This window comes from Notothenia rossii, assembly GCF_949606895.1.
Source record: "Notothenia rossii genome assembly, chromosome: 9".
Taxonomy (NCBI): domain Eukaryota; kingdom Metazoa; phylum Chordata; class Actinopteri; order Perciformes; family Nototheniidae; genus Notothenia; species Notothenia rossii.
The window spans coordinates 12,952,999-12,970,539 of NC_136907.1; the positions used below are offsets into that span (position 1 = coordinate 12,952,999).

General features: G+C 45.2%; 2 protein-coding genes across 4 annotated transcripts; both read left to right on the top strand.

The window, feature by feature from the left end:
* Positions 1-1,044: 1,044 nt before the first annotated feature.
* On the top strand, positions 1,045-17,286 carry elnb (elastin b; the record flags this gene model as incomplete). Its single annotated transcript, XM_079648697.1, has 37 exons — positions 1,045-1,194; positions 2,475-2,481; positions 3,451-3,549; positions 3,899-3,988; positions 4,040-4,533; positions 6,129-6,576; positions 6,727-6,759; positions 6,870-7,664; positions 7,807-7,839; positions 7,939-8,547; positions 8,690-8,722; positions 8,831-9,622; positions 9,765-9,797; positions 9,908-10,333; positions 10,465-10,494; positions 10,649-10,813; positions 10,985-11,095; positions 11,178-11,210; positions 11,294-11,344; positions 11,703-11,738; positions 11,861-12,133; positions 12,229-12,276; positions 12,639-12,692; positions 12,918-12,998; positions 13,111-13,134; positions 13,610-13,630; positions 13,837-13,863; positions 13,971-14,030; positions 14,375-14,542; positions 14,727-14,945; positions 15,038-15,076; positions 15,197-15,247; positions 15,344-15,601; positions 15,907-15,957; positions 16,042-16,332; positions 16,490-16,531; positions 16,991-17,286. Coding segments are annotated over 37 exons (6,471 nt in total), but the record flags the coding sequence as incomplete, so codon positions are not given.
* Positions 4,545-5,959, top strand: LOC307018849 (uncharacterized protein). Of its 3 annotated transcripts, XM_079649308.1 has the most exons (7): positions 4,546-4,742; positions 4,857-4,904; positions 5,014-5,076; positions 5,169-5,216; positions 5,374-5,436; positions 5,550-5,594; positions 5,693-5,959. In XM_079649308.1, exons 2-7 carry the CDS (start codon positions 4,890-4,892, stop codon positions 5,813-5,815), a joined length of 357 nt encoding a protein of 118 aa, XP_079505434.1. In that variant the 5' UTR covers positions 4,546-4,742; positions 4,857-4,889; the 3' UTR covers positions 5,816-5,959. The 3 variants fall into 3 exon arrangements, with proteins under 3 accessions (XP_079505432.1, XP_079505434.1, XP_079505433.1); XM_079649306.1 differs by having other exon boundaries at positions 4,545-4,742; positions 5,550-5,833; XM_079649307.1 differs by having other exon boundaries at positions 4,546-4,904.
* Positions 17,287-17,541: the final 255 nt, after the last annotated feature.

Consider the following 17,541-nt stretch of genomic DNA (forward strand, 5'->3'; position numbering starts at 1 on the left):
TTTTTCTCTGTGCTAGAGCAGCATTTCATCCGGTTTGTTTAATAAAATCCTTTGACAAATGAAATGGGTTTTATTGAGTGCTGGCAAAGGGGAATAAATGATGCCTCATTAGATTTGAGTGATGACTCAATTCACGTTCAACAAAACACATGTTGACCATTAAACTCTGTTTCATTTTGGAATTGGCTAATCGAATTGGTTTTCCTGAACAGAAAAAAGTAACTTGAAAAATCCCACTGTCATCTGCTGTGACTGAACTGCTTCTTTCTATCAGGTGTGTATATACCTGCTGGTGGAGCAGCAGGCGGCGCTGGAGCTGGCGTAGGAGCTGGGACTGGATTTGGACCGGGGGGGACTGGATACGGCCCTGGAGGAGCTGGGACTGGATTTGGACCGGGAGGGACTGGATACGGCCCTGGAGGAGCTGGGACTGGATTTCAGCCTGGAGGAGGAGGAGGTGGAGGAGCCGGTCCTGGAGGCTTTGGACCAGGAGCAGGTGGAGGTGGATGTCATTTATGTTTTCTGTTAAATTTTAACAACAATGATTATGACTTAAGTTTATAGTTACACCCGTGTTTATAATGACTTATAAACCAAATTCAGACATGGGTTATAATCTGCTTATAGCATTGTATAAGTATCGTTATAAGCATTATTATAATGGCATACATCATTATACTTTGAAGAATGTAGTTTATATCTAAGATTATATAGTGCTATAAACAGATTACAATGAATTCAAAGTATGTTGATGATGCATTTTAGACATGCGCATCATTAAAAGTGTTACCAAAGGTACAAATATGAGGACAGACATGTCACGTTTTACATGAGAGAAAACATTGAATTATACCACAATAACCTAAATGCATCAGCTTCAGATGGAGTGCATTCATTTACATGCATTTTGTGTGTATTCCCTACTTTGGTCTCATATGTGAATGGAACCAAAGAATACCTTTTTTTTTATACCTGCATTTGTGAAGTATCACCCATCAGCCAATCTGCTGGAAATGTCTCAATGAATGTGTTCCTCAGGAGGATATGGTGGCCCAAGACCAGGAGGATTCGGACCAGGAGGAGTCGGACCAGGAGGAGTCGGACCAGGAGTCGGACCGGGAGGAGTCGGACCTGGAGGAGTTGGGCCAGGAGGAGTCGGACCTGGAGGAGTCGGACCTGGAGGAGTTGGGCCTGGTAAGACAAATATTGCTGATGGATATTTTGATAACCTATAGAGCAGTAAGTCTAGTATGATTTCCATTGTGCTACCAAGGCACAGGCAAGGAATTATCTTTTTCCCCCTCAATTAAATATTTTAATGATATAGTTAGATACATTTCTTGGAAGGATGAAGTATTAGGGTTTGTTCATTTGTTGTAAGAGGTAAAAGAATAGACAAAATAAATATGACATCTTCTTTCATTAAAGCAATAGTTTGGATGTGTTTTGAAGTGGCCTAGTATGAGGTACACTGTATCATCAACAGTGTATGGCAGTCTGCACCAGGCAGGCGGTTAGTTTGTTTTGCATGACTTTGGCAGACCCCAAATTAACCGAAATCTAAACATTACACAAACTAACTTACCAATCATCACAGTGGTAGACAAGCAACTCCCATGCTCTGTGAGACAAAACTACTGACGGCTTCAGTTGTCTGAAGGAGCTGTCTGACAGTAAAGCTGTGAAAATAATCAGAATCTGATTTTATTTATGTGGCTTGAATATGTTTTCCTGCTGCCCCAGTCCGCTGCAGAACATTGCTAAGCTTCTTTGCTGTATCTCTTGTCTGTTGGTGGGATATGGACCGCCATCTACTCTACACTAAAAACGGGTACACTAAATAATAACCCCCTTTAGGCTATTTTTCCTCTAACTTTAAAATAGGTTTCCATAAGTGTAGGATAATTAAGAGCTGCCTGTACAAATTACAATGTGCAAACCCAGTTTGATCAGACGAGAGCTGGCTAAGAATGATTAATGCTGGTAAGAAGAGTTGTGTATTATTAACGCATACATTGCCAACAGATTGCATGCTATGTTAACTTGCACCGTGTGAAATTCACAATAAGAGGAAGTTCTTTGCTCTTCACACACAGACCGGTGGAAGCCCCTGCACTCAAAATATTGTTCCTTGGTTAATTCAAAGCAGCAGGATAAGGATTACATACATGTACCATTATTTCATTTCCTCATTACCTCAAGGTTATTGAAGGGCCACCCACCCTCATGCACACATAGAGTGATAAAGGCTAATGCATTAGGCATGGCAGGTCCCTGATAAAGGACGGAAGTCATCACGTCAGTCAGAAAGACTGATTTGCTTTGGAATTTCAGGCTCTCTGTTTTTCCTACGAAAAACCTGCAAGTTGCCTTTAAGAATGAGGAAGGTTGGTGTTAATATTTAAACGATGCTCAGAGGTTAAACCTCAGTTTTGTGTAACCTTTTGAATTCCAAACATGTTACTGGTGGGTAGAAAACGGGTCAGTGTAAGCACAGGAAACAGACTTGTGTCACCCTTTCCAGTTTTCTAAAAGAGAGGCCGCAGTGGTACGCACTAATGACCTCAAAGTGTGCTTGTGTTGCCCTGAACACCCCTGAAGAGTAAGACACAAACATCCTGGTTCATCTGAACAAGCAATTGGAGGCATGCATGAAGAAACACTATTATTGGAAGCAAGAATCCACAAAACCAATTAAAAGCTATGTAAAATCTCCTCAGAAGACTGACCTGGTTCAATATCTTGCATTTCAATATGCAGCACCATGAGTACTAGCTAGAGCTGCAAATATTATTCAATGAAGAGAAAAATAATCGCTTACTATTTTGATAATCAATTGATAAAGTTGTTTTTTATGCAATGGGCTAAAAGTGTTGTTTTCAGCCTCTGAAACATTGAGCTTTCCTGCTTTGTTCTTTCCTATTAAACTGGTTTGTGGTCATTTTATAACATCACCTTTGACTTTGAGAACCGGGATGGAAATGTTTCACTCCTTTACATTTTGTAAACAAATAATCAATAAATGAAATGTGAGTTTAATGAGCCTTGAATGGTGAAGATGTCATATCTCAGAATAAAGTCAAAGCTAATGACTTAACAATGGCATAACCTGCCTAACCCAGACTATTTTTAACAGGGAACGAGGGAATTTATTTTATAGCTTAACGTGGCAACAGTTTTTATTACAAAGAGTCATTTTTTTTCTTAGATATCTCCCTACACAGGCCTTGCTTCCCTCTCTGCAGACTTGTAATTGTAACTGACCCGTCTACAGCCAAACCCTATAAGATATTTAGTTCTCAAGTCAAACACGGACACTTCAAACATTACAAAAGGGTGGGGTTGCAAAGTGGACACACTGGATTAATGAATGTATGATGTAGTGTATCGTTGTCAATAGAGCAAGTATAGGAAGTACTAGGTACTATTTCCCTTTGGTCTGCCCATTAGGCCCCGGGGCAGGAGGCGGTGGAGGTGGAGGAGTTTTCGGAGCAGGAGGCCTCGGGACTGGCGGAGGACTAGGAGCTGGAACAGGCTTCATACCTGGAGGTCAGTGCTTTGTCTACGTCTGTATCTTTACATGACCACCAATAACAGGTTAAACTGCATAGGTCTGTTATCTATATATCCTTAAGAGTGCATCAATTAAGTGCATTAGTCAGGTAAGTCCATTGCGAGGTTGTTGACGCAACAATGACAATCTTTGAACAACATAAATAGCACTAGCTGATGCTTTTGTACCTATTGCACAACAACCGGCAGGCAGCATCACGCTGCTCCTCTGTAACATCAAAAAATAAGGTTGAACATTTTTCCGGGCACAATCCTGGCCTTTGTAGCCATTGCTTACCTTTAACAAAATATGTATATTAACAAATCTCTATCCTTCCTGACCCAGGTGGCTATGGAGGCTACGGAGGGGGTTATGGTCCAGGTGCTGGTCAATACCCAGGAGCTGGTAGAACTGGTCCCAAATCTCCTAAAACAGGTATGTACTGTTCATCATTACATAGTTTAATGATTACTGAAATATGAAAAGATATAATATTTTGTATTTATTTTACCTTTGGAACAGGTTATAGGCTTGGAGGTGCAGGAGTTGGGCCTGGCGGTGCTGGGTTTGGGCCTGGTGGTGCAGGAGTTGGGCCTGGCGGTATTGGGTTTGGGCCTGGCGGTGCTGGGTTTGGGCCTGGGGGTGCAGGAGTTGGGCCTGGCGGTGCAGGATTTGGGCCTGGAGGAGCTGGAGTTGGGCCTGGCGGTGCAGGGTTTGGGCCTGGAGGAGCTGGGGTTGGGCCTGGCGGTGCAGGGTTTGGGCCTGGCGGTGCAGGAGTTGGGCCTGGCGGTGCTGGAGTTGGGCCTGGCGGTGCAGGAGTTGGGCCTGGCGGTGCAGGAGTTGGGCCTGGCGGTGCTGGGCCTGGCGGTGCAGGAGTTGGGCCTGGTGGTGCTGGGTTTGGGCCTGGCGGTGCTGGAGTTGTGCCTGGCGGTGCTGGAACTAGCGGTGCAGGAGTTGGGCCTGGCGGTGCTGGGCTTGGGCCTGGAGGAGGTGATCATTTGATTTATATAATACAGTTAAATATACAATACAATAGAGAATAAGTTCCAAACTAAAATGCACTTAAGATACCCAACTGAAGTGACATTTTACTTAATTTTTGTTTCAGTCCCAATGCTGCCGCAGACTGGCACAGCAGGCGGAGGTCCAGGAGGGAAGAGCAGTGGTAAAGCATCAAAACAAGTTCCAGGTAAAACAAAAAATACATTTTTCTTCCTGAAGGATTTGTAACATCCCTTCAGTTAAACCAGAAATACAGATTTTTTTTGTAAAACATTCTTAATCTGGGCTTGCTGTCACACAGGACTTGGGGTGCCGGGACTCTATCAAGGTGGATATGTACCAGGCCAAGGTATGTTTTAACACAAGCAACATAAATATATATTAAACTATTAGCATTCAGTGTTTTTAGAGTTGTTTCAGTTTTCCTCAGCAATCATCCTCCGATATTCCCTGGCTAGGTTTTGGAGCCCGCGGTGTTCTCCCTGGAGTTGCCACAGGAAATGGACTTGGACCTCAGACTGGTGTGTTAATACACTCGATGTTAATCAATCTTGTAACATCACAAATTGGATTACATCCCTAAAAACTGAAATATTGGCCTTATTCCCTGCAGGGGCTGGTGTACTTGGCCAGGGGGGTGCTGGACCAGGAGGGGCAGGCAGTAAGTGTCACAAAGTTCTGTATAATATTAAAAGGGGATTTCAAATGCATTACTTTAACTTTAATTAAATCATTTATTAACAATAATAATAAATATTATCGAAGGCTGCAATTGAGTTTCACAGGATGATCATCCAAGTATTGTATTTCTTCCTCAGATGGACGTGGACAGCAGTTGCCTGGGGTTTTTCGTGGTTACCCTCTCATATCACCAAAATCAGGTATACTGGAAACAGCGATGCATTAAACTCCCCAGCTGCATGTAGAGTTAAGGAACGTCAATGATAAATGCAAAGGCTGAAACATAGAAAATTATTTATTCTTTAACTTGCAGGGACGGGCAAATCGAAGAATCCAGCCAAATATGCAGCTAAATATGGTAAAGACACATTAGTGGATATTATTAAAAATATGCCAATTACGTAATATTTTGATGTGTTGCAATAATAAGCTAAGCTCATCTGTTTTCATGACCAGGTGGAGGTGCTTTTGGTCGAGGGGGTGCTTTGGGGGCTGGGGCCGGAAGACTCCCAGGAGGAGGAACTGGAGTCGCACCAGGATTTGGAGGTGGAGTTGGAGCAGGCAGCATACCTGGCTTAGGTAAATCCGGAGTGGTGCACATTTTTAGGGCTATTAAAGGGACAGTAAATTTCAGGATTCACCTATCAAAGAATTTGTTAAAGAATCTACTATATCCCATATATATATATATTATTTCCTGGGATATTTCGAACAATTATTATAATACAAAATGTGCACCGGTCATTTTGTGTTTAATTGGATATTTTTTGGGCCATAGGTTATGGTCCAGGCTCAGTCAAAGCTCGCAAATATGGTGAGTCATTAATCAAAATAACAAAATAACAACAACAACCCATTTTCTTCTGTAGTGCTGAAAAATGTCTTTAACTTTCCAGGTCTTCCTGGCGGTGTAGGCACTGGTGCCTCTGGAGGCCTCGGAGCAGGAGGACCAGCAGGGGGAGCTGGAGTTGGCACAGGAGTCGGACCTGGCTCTGGGGTTGGTTTTGGTCCAGGTGGTGCCGGTACTGCTGCTGCTGGAGGAGCAGGAAGAGGAACTGGAGTTGGCACAGGCGGGGGACCTAGCTCTGGGGTTGGTTATGGCCCAGGTGGTGCCAGTACCGGGTCAGGTGGTCTAGGTTATGGTCCTGGCGGTGCAGGGACTGGTGCCGCTGGAGGGATTGGAGGAGGACCGGCAGGAGGAGCTGGAGTTGGCACGGGCATGGGACCTGGCTCTGGGGTTGGTTATGGCCCAGGTGGTGCTGGGACTGGACCTGGAGGAGCGGGCTATGGGCCCGGCGGCACTGGGTCTAGCAGAGGTGGAGCAGGAACAGGACCTGGAGGTAATTATGAATCAGTATATTAATGTGCCTTTAAGTTGTGAATGAAGGTACACTTTTAAAAGTAGTTGCTTAAATTACACAATATGGTAATTTTACAGATTGCATTGCTTTTGCAAAAAGTAATGTATGATTAATATGTTTGTTTTCAAGGGTATGATGCCAATGCGAAAGCTCGTAAATATGGTAATTATCATTATATTATTTGAATTCATTACATGCAATGTATGACTGTTTAATTGCATTTAATAAAGTACATTTAATAACTTATAAAACATGGCTTTTTCTGCCTTTAGGAATGTTGAGTGGAGCACTTGGAGGTTCAGGAACAAGCCCTGGAGGAGTCAGGCCTGGTGGTGCTGGTGCAGGCTATGGACCAGGAGGAGGAGTTGGGCCCGGTGGTGCTGGTGCAGGCTATGGACCAGGAGGAGGAGTCGGGCCCGGTGGTGCTGGTACAGGCTATGGACCAGGAGGAGGAGTCGGGCCAGGTGGTGCTGGTACAGGCTATGGACCAGGTGTAGGAGTCAGGCCTGGTGGTGCTGGTGCAGGCTATGGACCAGGAGGAGGAGTCGGGCCCGGTGGTGCTGGTACAGGCTATGGACCAGGAGGAGGAGTCGGGCCAGGTGGTGCTGGTACAGGCTATGGACCAGGAGGAGGAGTCGGGCCAGGTGGTGCTGGTACAGGCTATGGACCAGGAGGAGGAGTCGGGCCTGGTGGTGCTGGTACAGGCTATGGACCAGGAGGAGGAGTCGGGCCAGGTGGTGCTGGTACAGGCTATGGACCAGGTGTAGGAGTCGGGCCTGGTGGTGCTGGTACAGGCTATGGACCAGGAGGAGGAGTCGGGCCTGGTGGTGCTGGTACAGGCTATGGACCAGGAGGAGGAGTCGGGCCAGGTGGTGCTGGTACAGGCTATGGACCAGGAGGAGGAGTTGGGCCCGGTGGTGCTGGAACAGGCTATGGACCAGGAGGAGTCAGGCCAGGTGGTGCTGGTACAGGCTATGGACCAGGTGGAGGAGTCGGGCCTGGTGGTGCTGGTACAGGCTACGGACCTGGTGGAACTGGATCAGGAGGAACAGGAACAGGACCTGGAGGTAATTATAAACTATAAGTTAAATAGGTTTTCGGGAAATTTGCCAATAGTTATGTCTTAAGAGACACTATCCAGTTAGTAGACAGAAATCTATTGCGATAACAAATACAAATGTATAATAAGCCTTCTTTTTTTGTGTTAAGGATATGATGCCAATGCCAAAGCACGTAAATATGGTAATTATATTTATATTATTTTAATATAATTGAATGCAACTTTATTATTTTTGAATACTTTGAATATCAAGACTACTATATTGACTGTTTTGCCCATAGGCATGTTAAGTGGAGCACTTGGAGGTCCAGGAACACGTCCTGGAGGAGTTGGGCCTGGTGGTGCTGGAACAGGATATGGACCAGGTGGAGGAGTTGGGCCTGGTGGTGCTGGTACAGGCTATGGACCTGGTGGTGCTGGAACAGGATATGGACCAGGTGGAGGAGTTGGGCCTGGTGGTGCTGGTACAGGCTATGGACCAGGTGGAGTCGGGACTGGTGGTGCTGGTACAGGCTATGGACCAGGAGGAGGAGTCGGGCCCGGTGGTGCTGGTACAGGCTATGGACCAGGAGGAGGAGTCGGGCCTGGTGGTGCTGGTACAGGCTATGGACCAGGTGGAGTTGGGACTGGTGGTGCTGGTACAGGCTATGGACCAGGAGGAGGAGTCGGGCCTGGTGGTGCTGGTACAGGCTATGGACCAGGTGGAGGAGTCGGGCCTGGTGGTGCTGGAACAGGTTATGGACCAGGAGGAGTCGGGCCTGGTGGTGCTGGTACAGGCTATGGACCAGGTGTAGGAGTCGGGCCTAGTGGTGCTGGTACAGGCTATGGACCAGGAGGAAGAGTCGGGCCTGGTGGAACTGGATCAGGTGTAACAGGAACAGGACCTGGAGGTAATTATAAACTAGAGGTTTGAAGGTTTTTGGAAAATGTGCCAATAGTTATGGCTTAAGAGACACTATCCAGGTAGTAGACAGAACTCTATTGCATTAACAAATACACATGTATAATAAGCCTTCTATGTTTGTGTTAAAGGATATGATGCCGATGCCAAAGCACGTAAATATGGTAATTATAGTCATATTATTTTAATATAATTGAATGAAACTATTATTTTGGTTTACTTGTTTTCCACAAAGAATATCAAGACTACTATAATGACTGTTTTGCCCATAGGCATGTTAAGTGGAGCACTTGGAGGTCCAGTAACACGTCCTGGAGGAGTCAGGCCTGGTGGTGCTGGTACAGGCTATGGACCAGGAGGAGGAGTCGGGCCAGGTGGTGCTGGTACAGGCTATGGACCAGGAGGAGGAGTCGGGCCCGGTGGTGCTGGTACAGGCTATGGACCAGGAGGAGGAGTCGGGCCCGGTGGTGCTGGTACAGGCTATGGACCAGGAGGAGGAGTCGGGCCAGGTGGTGCTGGTACAGGCTATGGACCAGGAGGAGGAGTCGGGCCTGGTGGTGCTGGTACAGGCTATGGACCAGGAGGAGGAGTTGGGCCTGGTGGTGCTGGTACAGGCTATGGACCAGGAGGAGGAGTCGGGCCTGGTGGTGCTGGTACAGGCTATGGACCAGGTGGAGGAGTCGGGCCTGGTGGTGCTGGAACAGGTTATGGACCAGGAGGAGTTGGGCCTGGTGGTGCTGGTACAGGCTATGGACCAGGTGTAGGAGCCGGGCCTGGTGGTGCTGGTACAGGCTATGGACCAGGCGGAGGAGTCGGGCCTGGTGGTGCTGGTACAGGCTATGGACCAGGAGGAGGAGTCGGGCCCGGTGGTGCTGGAACAGGTTATGGACCAGGAGGAGTTGGGCCTGGTGGTGCTGGTACAGGCTATGGACCAGGCGGAGGAGTCGGGCCTGGTGGTGCTGGTACAGGCTATGGACCAGGAGGAGGAGTCGGGCCTGGTGGTGCTGGTACAGGTTACGTACCTGGTGGAACTGGATCAGGAGGAACAGGAACAGGACCTGGAGGTAATTATAAACTAGAAGTTTGATGGTTTTCGGAAAATGTGCCAATAGTTATGGCTTAAGAGACACTATCCAGGTAGTAGACAGAACTCTATTGCATTAACAAATACACATGTATAATAAGCCTTCTATGTTTGTGTTAAAGGATATGATGCCGATGCCAAAGCACGTAAATATGGTAATTATAGTCATATTATTTTAATATAATTCAAATCAACTCTATTATTTTTGTGTACTTGTTTTCCAACAATAATATCATGACTACTATAATGACTGTTTTGCCCATAGGCATGTTAAGTGGAGCACTTGGAGGTCCAGGAACACGTCCTGGAGGAGTTGGGCCTGGTGGTGCTGGTACAGGCTATGGACCTGGTGGAGGAGTTGGGCCTGGTGGTGCTGGTACAGGCTATGGACCAGGAGGAGTCAGGCCAGGTGGTGCTGCTACAGGCTATGGACCAGGTGGAGGAGTCGGGCCTGGTGGTGCTGGTACAGGCTATGGACCAGGAGGAGGAGTTGGTGCTGGTACAGGCTATGGACCAGGAGGAGGAGTCGGGCCTGGTGGTGCTGGTACAGGCTATGGACCAGGAGGAGGAGTCGGGCCTGGTGGTGCTGGCACAGGCTATGGACCAGGAGGAGTTGGGCCTGGAGGTGCTGGTACAGGCTATGGACCAGGAGGTGGAGTCAGGCCTGGTGGTGCTGGCTACGGACCTGGAGGTAGGAGGAAAAATAAAGATGCATTAAAATAAGAAGGCATGTCTGATTTCAAATAGAAGCTTTTAGACCAGTTGATACTGGTTAATACTGTTTTTATTCTTATTATATCTTGATGTGTCTACATGTTGTAGGTTATGCTGGTGCCAAAGCCAGAAAATATGGTAAGAAAATACTTTTGTCTGCTCATCATCAACCAACCTTTAACCAGCAATAACATACAATATATCTGCCATGAACACAGCCTGTTGTTTGTCATTAGAGTGTTCATTTCGTCAGGTTGGTTAATATTTCCCGATATAATGCTGCTTTCTGCAGGTCTTGGTGCTGGAGGAGCCCTGGGTGCAGGAGGACTTGGTGCTGGGCCTGGTTATGGGCTCGGAGCAGGAGGAATGGTTCCAGGACGAGGTGTTGGAGTATCAACCGGTGGTGGACCTGGAGCAGGACTGGGACCAGGTGGCTTTGGACCAGGCAGTGCTGGAGGTATGAAGAGAAAAACAACATATTAGAAACAAATTATATACTTCTTTCCCTTTTTTGAATTCTTTAGTTCATTTGATATCATCAATATCCTATTTTGAGACAACATGCCATTGCCATAATGACCCTCTGTCGTCGGCTAATATAAAAACTCCCTTGGGCTTTCATAAAAAGGAACCGGATATGGACCTGGTGGATATGGGCCTGGAGTTGGACAAGTGCCTGGGGCAGGGTATGGACCAGGTGGAGGCTATGGTACAGGACCAGGAGTTGGATATGGACAAGGTTCAGTTTTTATTTTGTCCATGACAAATCTTGAAGAACTCAAATTAAGATGAGTTGTAACTTGCCTTTCTTTTTCCTGCAGGCTATGGAGCTGGATCAAAAGCCGCTAAATACGGTATTACAATTTTATTTTGTATTTCTCTAAAACAAGATGGATCAACATTTCCATAAAAACTAAAACATTTATTTATGATCCAGGTTTAGGTGTAGGTGCTGGCGGAGTTCTTGGAGGTGGTGCAGGACGAGGAGGTGAGTTATTTATGTTTGATAACTTTAAGCCCTGCAAGCTGAGAGCAATTCAAATGATTTTTTTTTTTGATAATCTCTTGATGGAATTTCTTACACTGGATGAGTTTTATTGTGTCATTGTATAGTGGGTTATGAACAAGGAGACTAGTCTAGATCACATTAAAGTATGAAATATTCCCTTATTGATCTCTAATGTAGCAGGGTGTATTGAACCAAACATGAATTGTAAGTGAATCAAACAGTTTGTTGTGTCATGTCATGGTTGCAGAAATCCAATAGAAAAGAGTTAAAATAAATCACTGTGTTTTATCACACGACTAGTCAATATTTAATATATTTCATTTGTTGGGATCATCAGGCTATGGAACAGTTGGATCTAAAGCTGCTAAGTACGGTAAGTTGACTCTGTAAAGTAAAACATTATGTGTATATCTTATAGATGTTTGAACTGAAGAATAGAGCTGTTTATAAGGACATCTTTAGAATTTACCATATTATCTATTATATAAACTGTAGCTCAACCTGGTGGAGTTGTACCAGGGGCAGGATCTGGGAATGGGACCGGCACGGCAGGATCTGGTACTCCAGGATCTGGTACTCCAGGATCTGGGACAACAGAATCTGGGACAACAGGATCTGGTACTGCAGGATCTGGTACTGCAGGATCTGGTACCCCAGGATCTGGTACTCCAGGATCTGGGACAACAGGATCTGGTACTCCAGGACCTGGCACTGGTGTAAATGGCACTGACACAAGTAGTGGTGCAGGGACAGCAACTGGAACCAGTGGTAAGTCTTTGTGTTAAGGATTAAGTATATACATTCTGGTTACTCATTAACTATTTGGAATATCTAAGTGTGTTGAACTGTGTCTCCTGGATCAGGAGGAGGACTTGGAGCCACAGGAGGAACACCAGCTCCTGGATCAGAAGGTATTTGGTTTAGCAAAATGCAGTGCTATACTGTAACACATTTTCGTCACATATTATCCCAATACATTTACTCATAGGGTTCCCAATGCATTTGTTATACTATCAAATATTCTTTATAAGAATGAAAAAGAGAGACATTGAGGTGAGGTTCCAGAGTATAATAATAGAAAAAGTTATGCCTGTAAGGGAGGGGCAACTGAGTTTGATTACATTTGTTTGGAAGGGGAGAGGGAGACCCCAACTTGTGTTCATCTAAGTGCACTCTCTAGTTAAAAAATGTCTTTGTTTGATTTATTCCGTTTACATTCACATCAAACTCTTTTATGTAGTACCGTTTTTAAATCTCCCTGACCTTATTCCAGGTGATGGCGGCGCCGGCAGTGTGATAGAGGGGTCTGGAAGTTCTGGAGGAGAAGGTGTGTCTAAACTTGCTGGAAAACCTGTGTTTTCTTACCTTAAATTTACACATTTTGAGATTGTTAGACCACAAATATCACAACTATAAAATTCAAGTCTTTCGGTATAGAAAACTGATGGTTAAACAAGATGGCCAACAGACTACACAGGAAACACTGGGGAAAATAAAATCAAGAATACTAAATATGCAATTAATTCTTATTTATTTGCATTTATTCTTTCAGTGGCTGGCAGACCTGTGGGAGCAGGAGGTGATGGAGACGTCTTGGGTGGAACAGGAATCCCCATCATTGGAGCAAAACCAGGTATCTTGGTCATTTCAACTACAAATTCGAGAGAAAAAGTGAAAGTGTTCATTTATTCTGCTACTATTTGTTGTTGCCTTTCATCTTTTTTTTAATGATTTTCTCGGAACAGGCCTCAATGGGACAGACGTTCCAGGTCAGTGTTTATTTTACAACCAGAGTTTCTGCATGTTTGTCCGCAAGCACCGTATGTTCATCTAATTCTGTCAGAGTACATCTGTGAGTCAGCCAGACATCAAAATAACAGTGCATCTAGGCTTTTGTTTTGGATAGTGCCACCATGTGGACATTTCCAAACACTATATTTTAGCTCAACTGGACTTTGAGGTGTAGATGAAAACACATTCCCCAACAAGGATCCAGGAATACTTTTTAAAAAAAGCCCTGCCTACACAGACTTTTGGATCATTGCTGGACATGTTTTTCTACATTGATGCCATTTACCATCTCTAACATTTAATGTTCTGTATATTTACTAGGCGAAATTAAAAGACCAATATATCCACACTATCCCAAATACTGCATGTAACATACAAGAGACCAACAAGTGTCTCTGCTTAATTTAAACTAGGAATGAACAAGGCTGATCCTTTTGTTTTCATATCCTACAGGTTCCACAGGAGCTGCTCCTGGTGAGTTGAAATAAAGTACACTCAATATGTTACTTATGAGATGTTAATCAAAATGATGGACTATTGCTTAATAACGGCACAGTATAAACAATAAATTGGCCTCACAAGATACAGTGGCATGTCACGCTATCACAAATGTTTTTCATCTTGATGTTGATCACAATATTTCTCCACCTGAATGATAATCTGTATTTCTATTATTTTAGTTGGAGGTGAGGCTGTGCAACCAAGTGGTACGCACATCTGCATTATACTTCTAAAAATACTACAGTACTTCCAAAATATATACCAGATGTTGAAACTTGCACTTCCTGTATTGTTAATGGATTGCATTTTGCAGGTTCTGATGGGGGTCTTTCAAGTGGGACACTGCCAGGAGCCAAACCTCTCAAACCCCCAGGTCAATAAAAGGAAATCTAATTTATTTCAGGATAATTCATTTATCTATTACCTAAAATGCATTTTGACAATGGTACAATACAAAGCAACGTATTATGAGTGCTATTCATAGGCAAACAGACTTATTTTAAACTTTATATATACATGAACCTTGGTATTGTTTTTGTGTGGATTTTGTGAAAGCTAATAGGGATCAACATGAAGAATAAAAAACACTCACCAGGCCTCTTTGCTGTAACGATGTTTGTGATGTAATAGTTTAATACTTACTGAGTTGCTTTGTTCTTGATTGCAATTTAAATTCTAGCTGAAATACAGGTGTGGTTTTCTATGCTCTATCTGCAGGTGTCCCCAGAGGTGACACGCCCGGTGAAGGAGATGGAGAGGGAGGTCCTGACGGAGAGAGAGGAGGTGCAGGAGGAGCAGGAGGTGTTTCAGGTGGCTCAACAGGAACTGGAGTTGGACCAGGAGGAGCAGCCGGCGGAGTTGGAGGAACACCCAAACCATCAAAAGGTGCCATTTTTGCCGTATGACTGTAAACACCACATTGACTGCATTACATTTGACACTTTTATACATCAATCTGTATCAAACGTCTACTATAACCAGTTGGAATGACTCACAGAGAGGTAGTAACTGAAAATGTTCCGACTAAAGAAAAAAGTTAATTGTATCAGTTTATTTCTTAAATGTACAGAGGGACCTGATGGGACTGTAGCAGGAGGTGCAAGTGGTGGACCAGGTGGAGCAGGGGGGGTGACAGGAGGTCCAGGCGGAGTTGGAGCAGGTCCTGGAGGAGTTGGAGGCCAAGGCGGTGTTGGAGCAGGTCCTGGAGGAGTTGGAGCAGGTCCTGGAGGAGCAGGCTTGGTCCCTGGGGCTGGTGGAGTAGGAACAGGAGCATTTAAACCTGGAAAAAGTGAGCAGCTGCCATGTTTTGATCTCTGAAATGTTTGTGACCCAAACATACATGCACATGTTACAATGAAGCTTACACTGTATTCATTACAGGCTATGGTGCTGGTGGAGCTGGAGTTTTACCAGGTGGAGGTGAATCAACTAACACTATCATGGCATCTTTTAATGGATTATGTCATATGTTAAATACTCAAGCAAGTTCATCTTCTTTAAAAATGTAAGATTCAATGAATCATGGTGTATCTCTCTCAGGCTTACGTTACCCGACTGGATCTGCAGTAGGACAGGGAAAAGCAGGCAAAGGTTTGATAAACTGTCAACTATATTCTTCCTGTTTTAATCAGTATCTGGGATTCGAATAAGCTACATGATGCGTGTTATGTTTTTTCTTTCCATCAGTATATGGGACTCTCGGCGCGGGGCAGGGTAGGGTCGGTCCTGGCGGTTATGGAGCTGGTCCTGGAGGCTATGGTGCAGGACCTGGAGGCTATGGTGCAGGACCCGGAGGTTATGGGGCTGTCCCAGGTGGATACGGTGCAGGACCTGGAGGCTATGGAGGAGGGGGCGTTGGTGGTGGAGGTCCAGGGGGTGCTGGGACCCTCGGAGTTGGAACTGGAGCTGGTGTTGGACCTGGGGGATATGGTGTGGGTCCTGTTGGTAAGTTGACCTAAATAGCACATCATTAAAATATTGGTTAAAGGAATATTTGATCCCCAAAATGATCATTCATATATCAATTATTTACCTTGCCTTAAATCGTTGAAGAACACTTTTCTCACGAGCCTCCAAAGTGAACGAAGATTAAAAAACACTGAGAAAACAAAACCTTATTCTTAAAACACCACAATACGATCTCAAAACATTTACAGTCTCTCTCTGGGTGAGCAATTGATATACAAAGTATTCTTTTGGGGTTAAAGTATTTCCTTAACTTATCTTAACTTATCTTATCTGTTATTCAGTTTCTAGATACGGCACAGGTCCAGGACTGGGCACCGGCAAACCCTCAAAACGTAGGATATTATTTAACAGATATGCAGAGAACAAAGTCAAACATTTATACAGAGAACTGAAAATCAAACAATATTTGCTTGTAGGTTACGGGGCAGGAGCTGGTGGCTACGGGCCTGGTGGTTATGGGACTGGACCAGGTGGAGTTGGTCCTGGTGGTTCTGCTGGTTACGGTCCTGGTGGCACTGGACCAGGAGGATATGGGCCAAGCACAGGAGGGACCGGACCAGGTGGGGCCGGAACCAGGCCAGGCGGATTTGGTCCTGGCGGTGTTGGCACAGGAACAGGCAGCTATGGACCTGGAGGAGCCGGAGTAGTTCCTGGCGTTTATACTGCTGGAGGTCAAGGACTAGGGAAGAGAAAGCCTGCCAAATCAGGTATAATAGTCATGAATTATGACACTTATAAATACTTTTTACTGAAATGGCATAGGTCATTATTATTACATGTTACTTGTTAAACGCTTTTTTTTATCCAAATGACTGTATGTGTTGCGTTTTAAGATATATTCATGCTGGTTACTTCTATTGATAGGCTATGGATCATCCTCTCTGGGTGGAACAGGCTATGGACAAGGTGAGAAACACTTTAAAATGTCTTTATATCATAACTACCTCAATCACTAAAAATACAATCAGAACTAGGAACAAAGTTATTAAGAACAAAGAGTGCTACATGGATACTTTTGTTGTTCTGTGTACCAACTGTGTATTTTATCTTGACACATTCCTATATATCTAAATCTGTAGACTAATTATAATTGAACATTGAGTTGGCAGAGTAGAGCAGTACTTATTCTACCTTCTTTAAAGTAAAGCAAGGTTATGGTTTCTACTTTGACACACTTCATTCAAACTGAATAGAAATTAAATAAACTCACCAACATCGTCGAGGTTAAGCCTTTCTGTTGCTCCAAAAATCAACAACTATTTTTGAAATATGCTGGAGAAACGGGCTGCTTATACTCGTTTTCTCACTAATAATATAATTCTGGCAGCTTTTTAGTGAAAAAGCTAAATTATGTCTGTTTTTTAGGTGCAGGAGTTGGACCTGGCAGATATGGGCCTGGGGGAGTAGGACCAGGAAGCGCTGGCACAGGAACTGGAGGTTTCGGACCAGGAGGCGCTGGCACAGGAACTGGAGGTTTCGGACCAGGAGGCGCTGGCACAGGACCTGGAGGTTACGGACCAGGAGGCGCTGGCACAGGAACTGGAGGTTTCGGAACAGGAGGCGCTGGCACAGGAACTGGAGGTTACGGACCAGGAGGCGCTGGCACAGGAACTGGAGGTTTCGGACCAGGAGGCGCTGGGACAGGACCTGGAAGTTACGGACCAGGAGGCGCTGGCACAGGACCTGGAGGTTTCGGACCAGGAGGCGCTGGCACAGGACCTGGAGGTTACGGACCAGGAGGCGCTGGCACAGGACCTGGAGGCTACGGACCAGGAGGCGCTGGTACAGGAACGGGAGGTTTCGGACCAGGAGGCGCTGGCACAGGACCTGGAGGTTTCGGACCAGGAGGCGCTGGCACAGGACCTGGAGGCTACGGACCAGGAGGCGCTGGCACAGGACCTGGAGGCTACGGACCA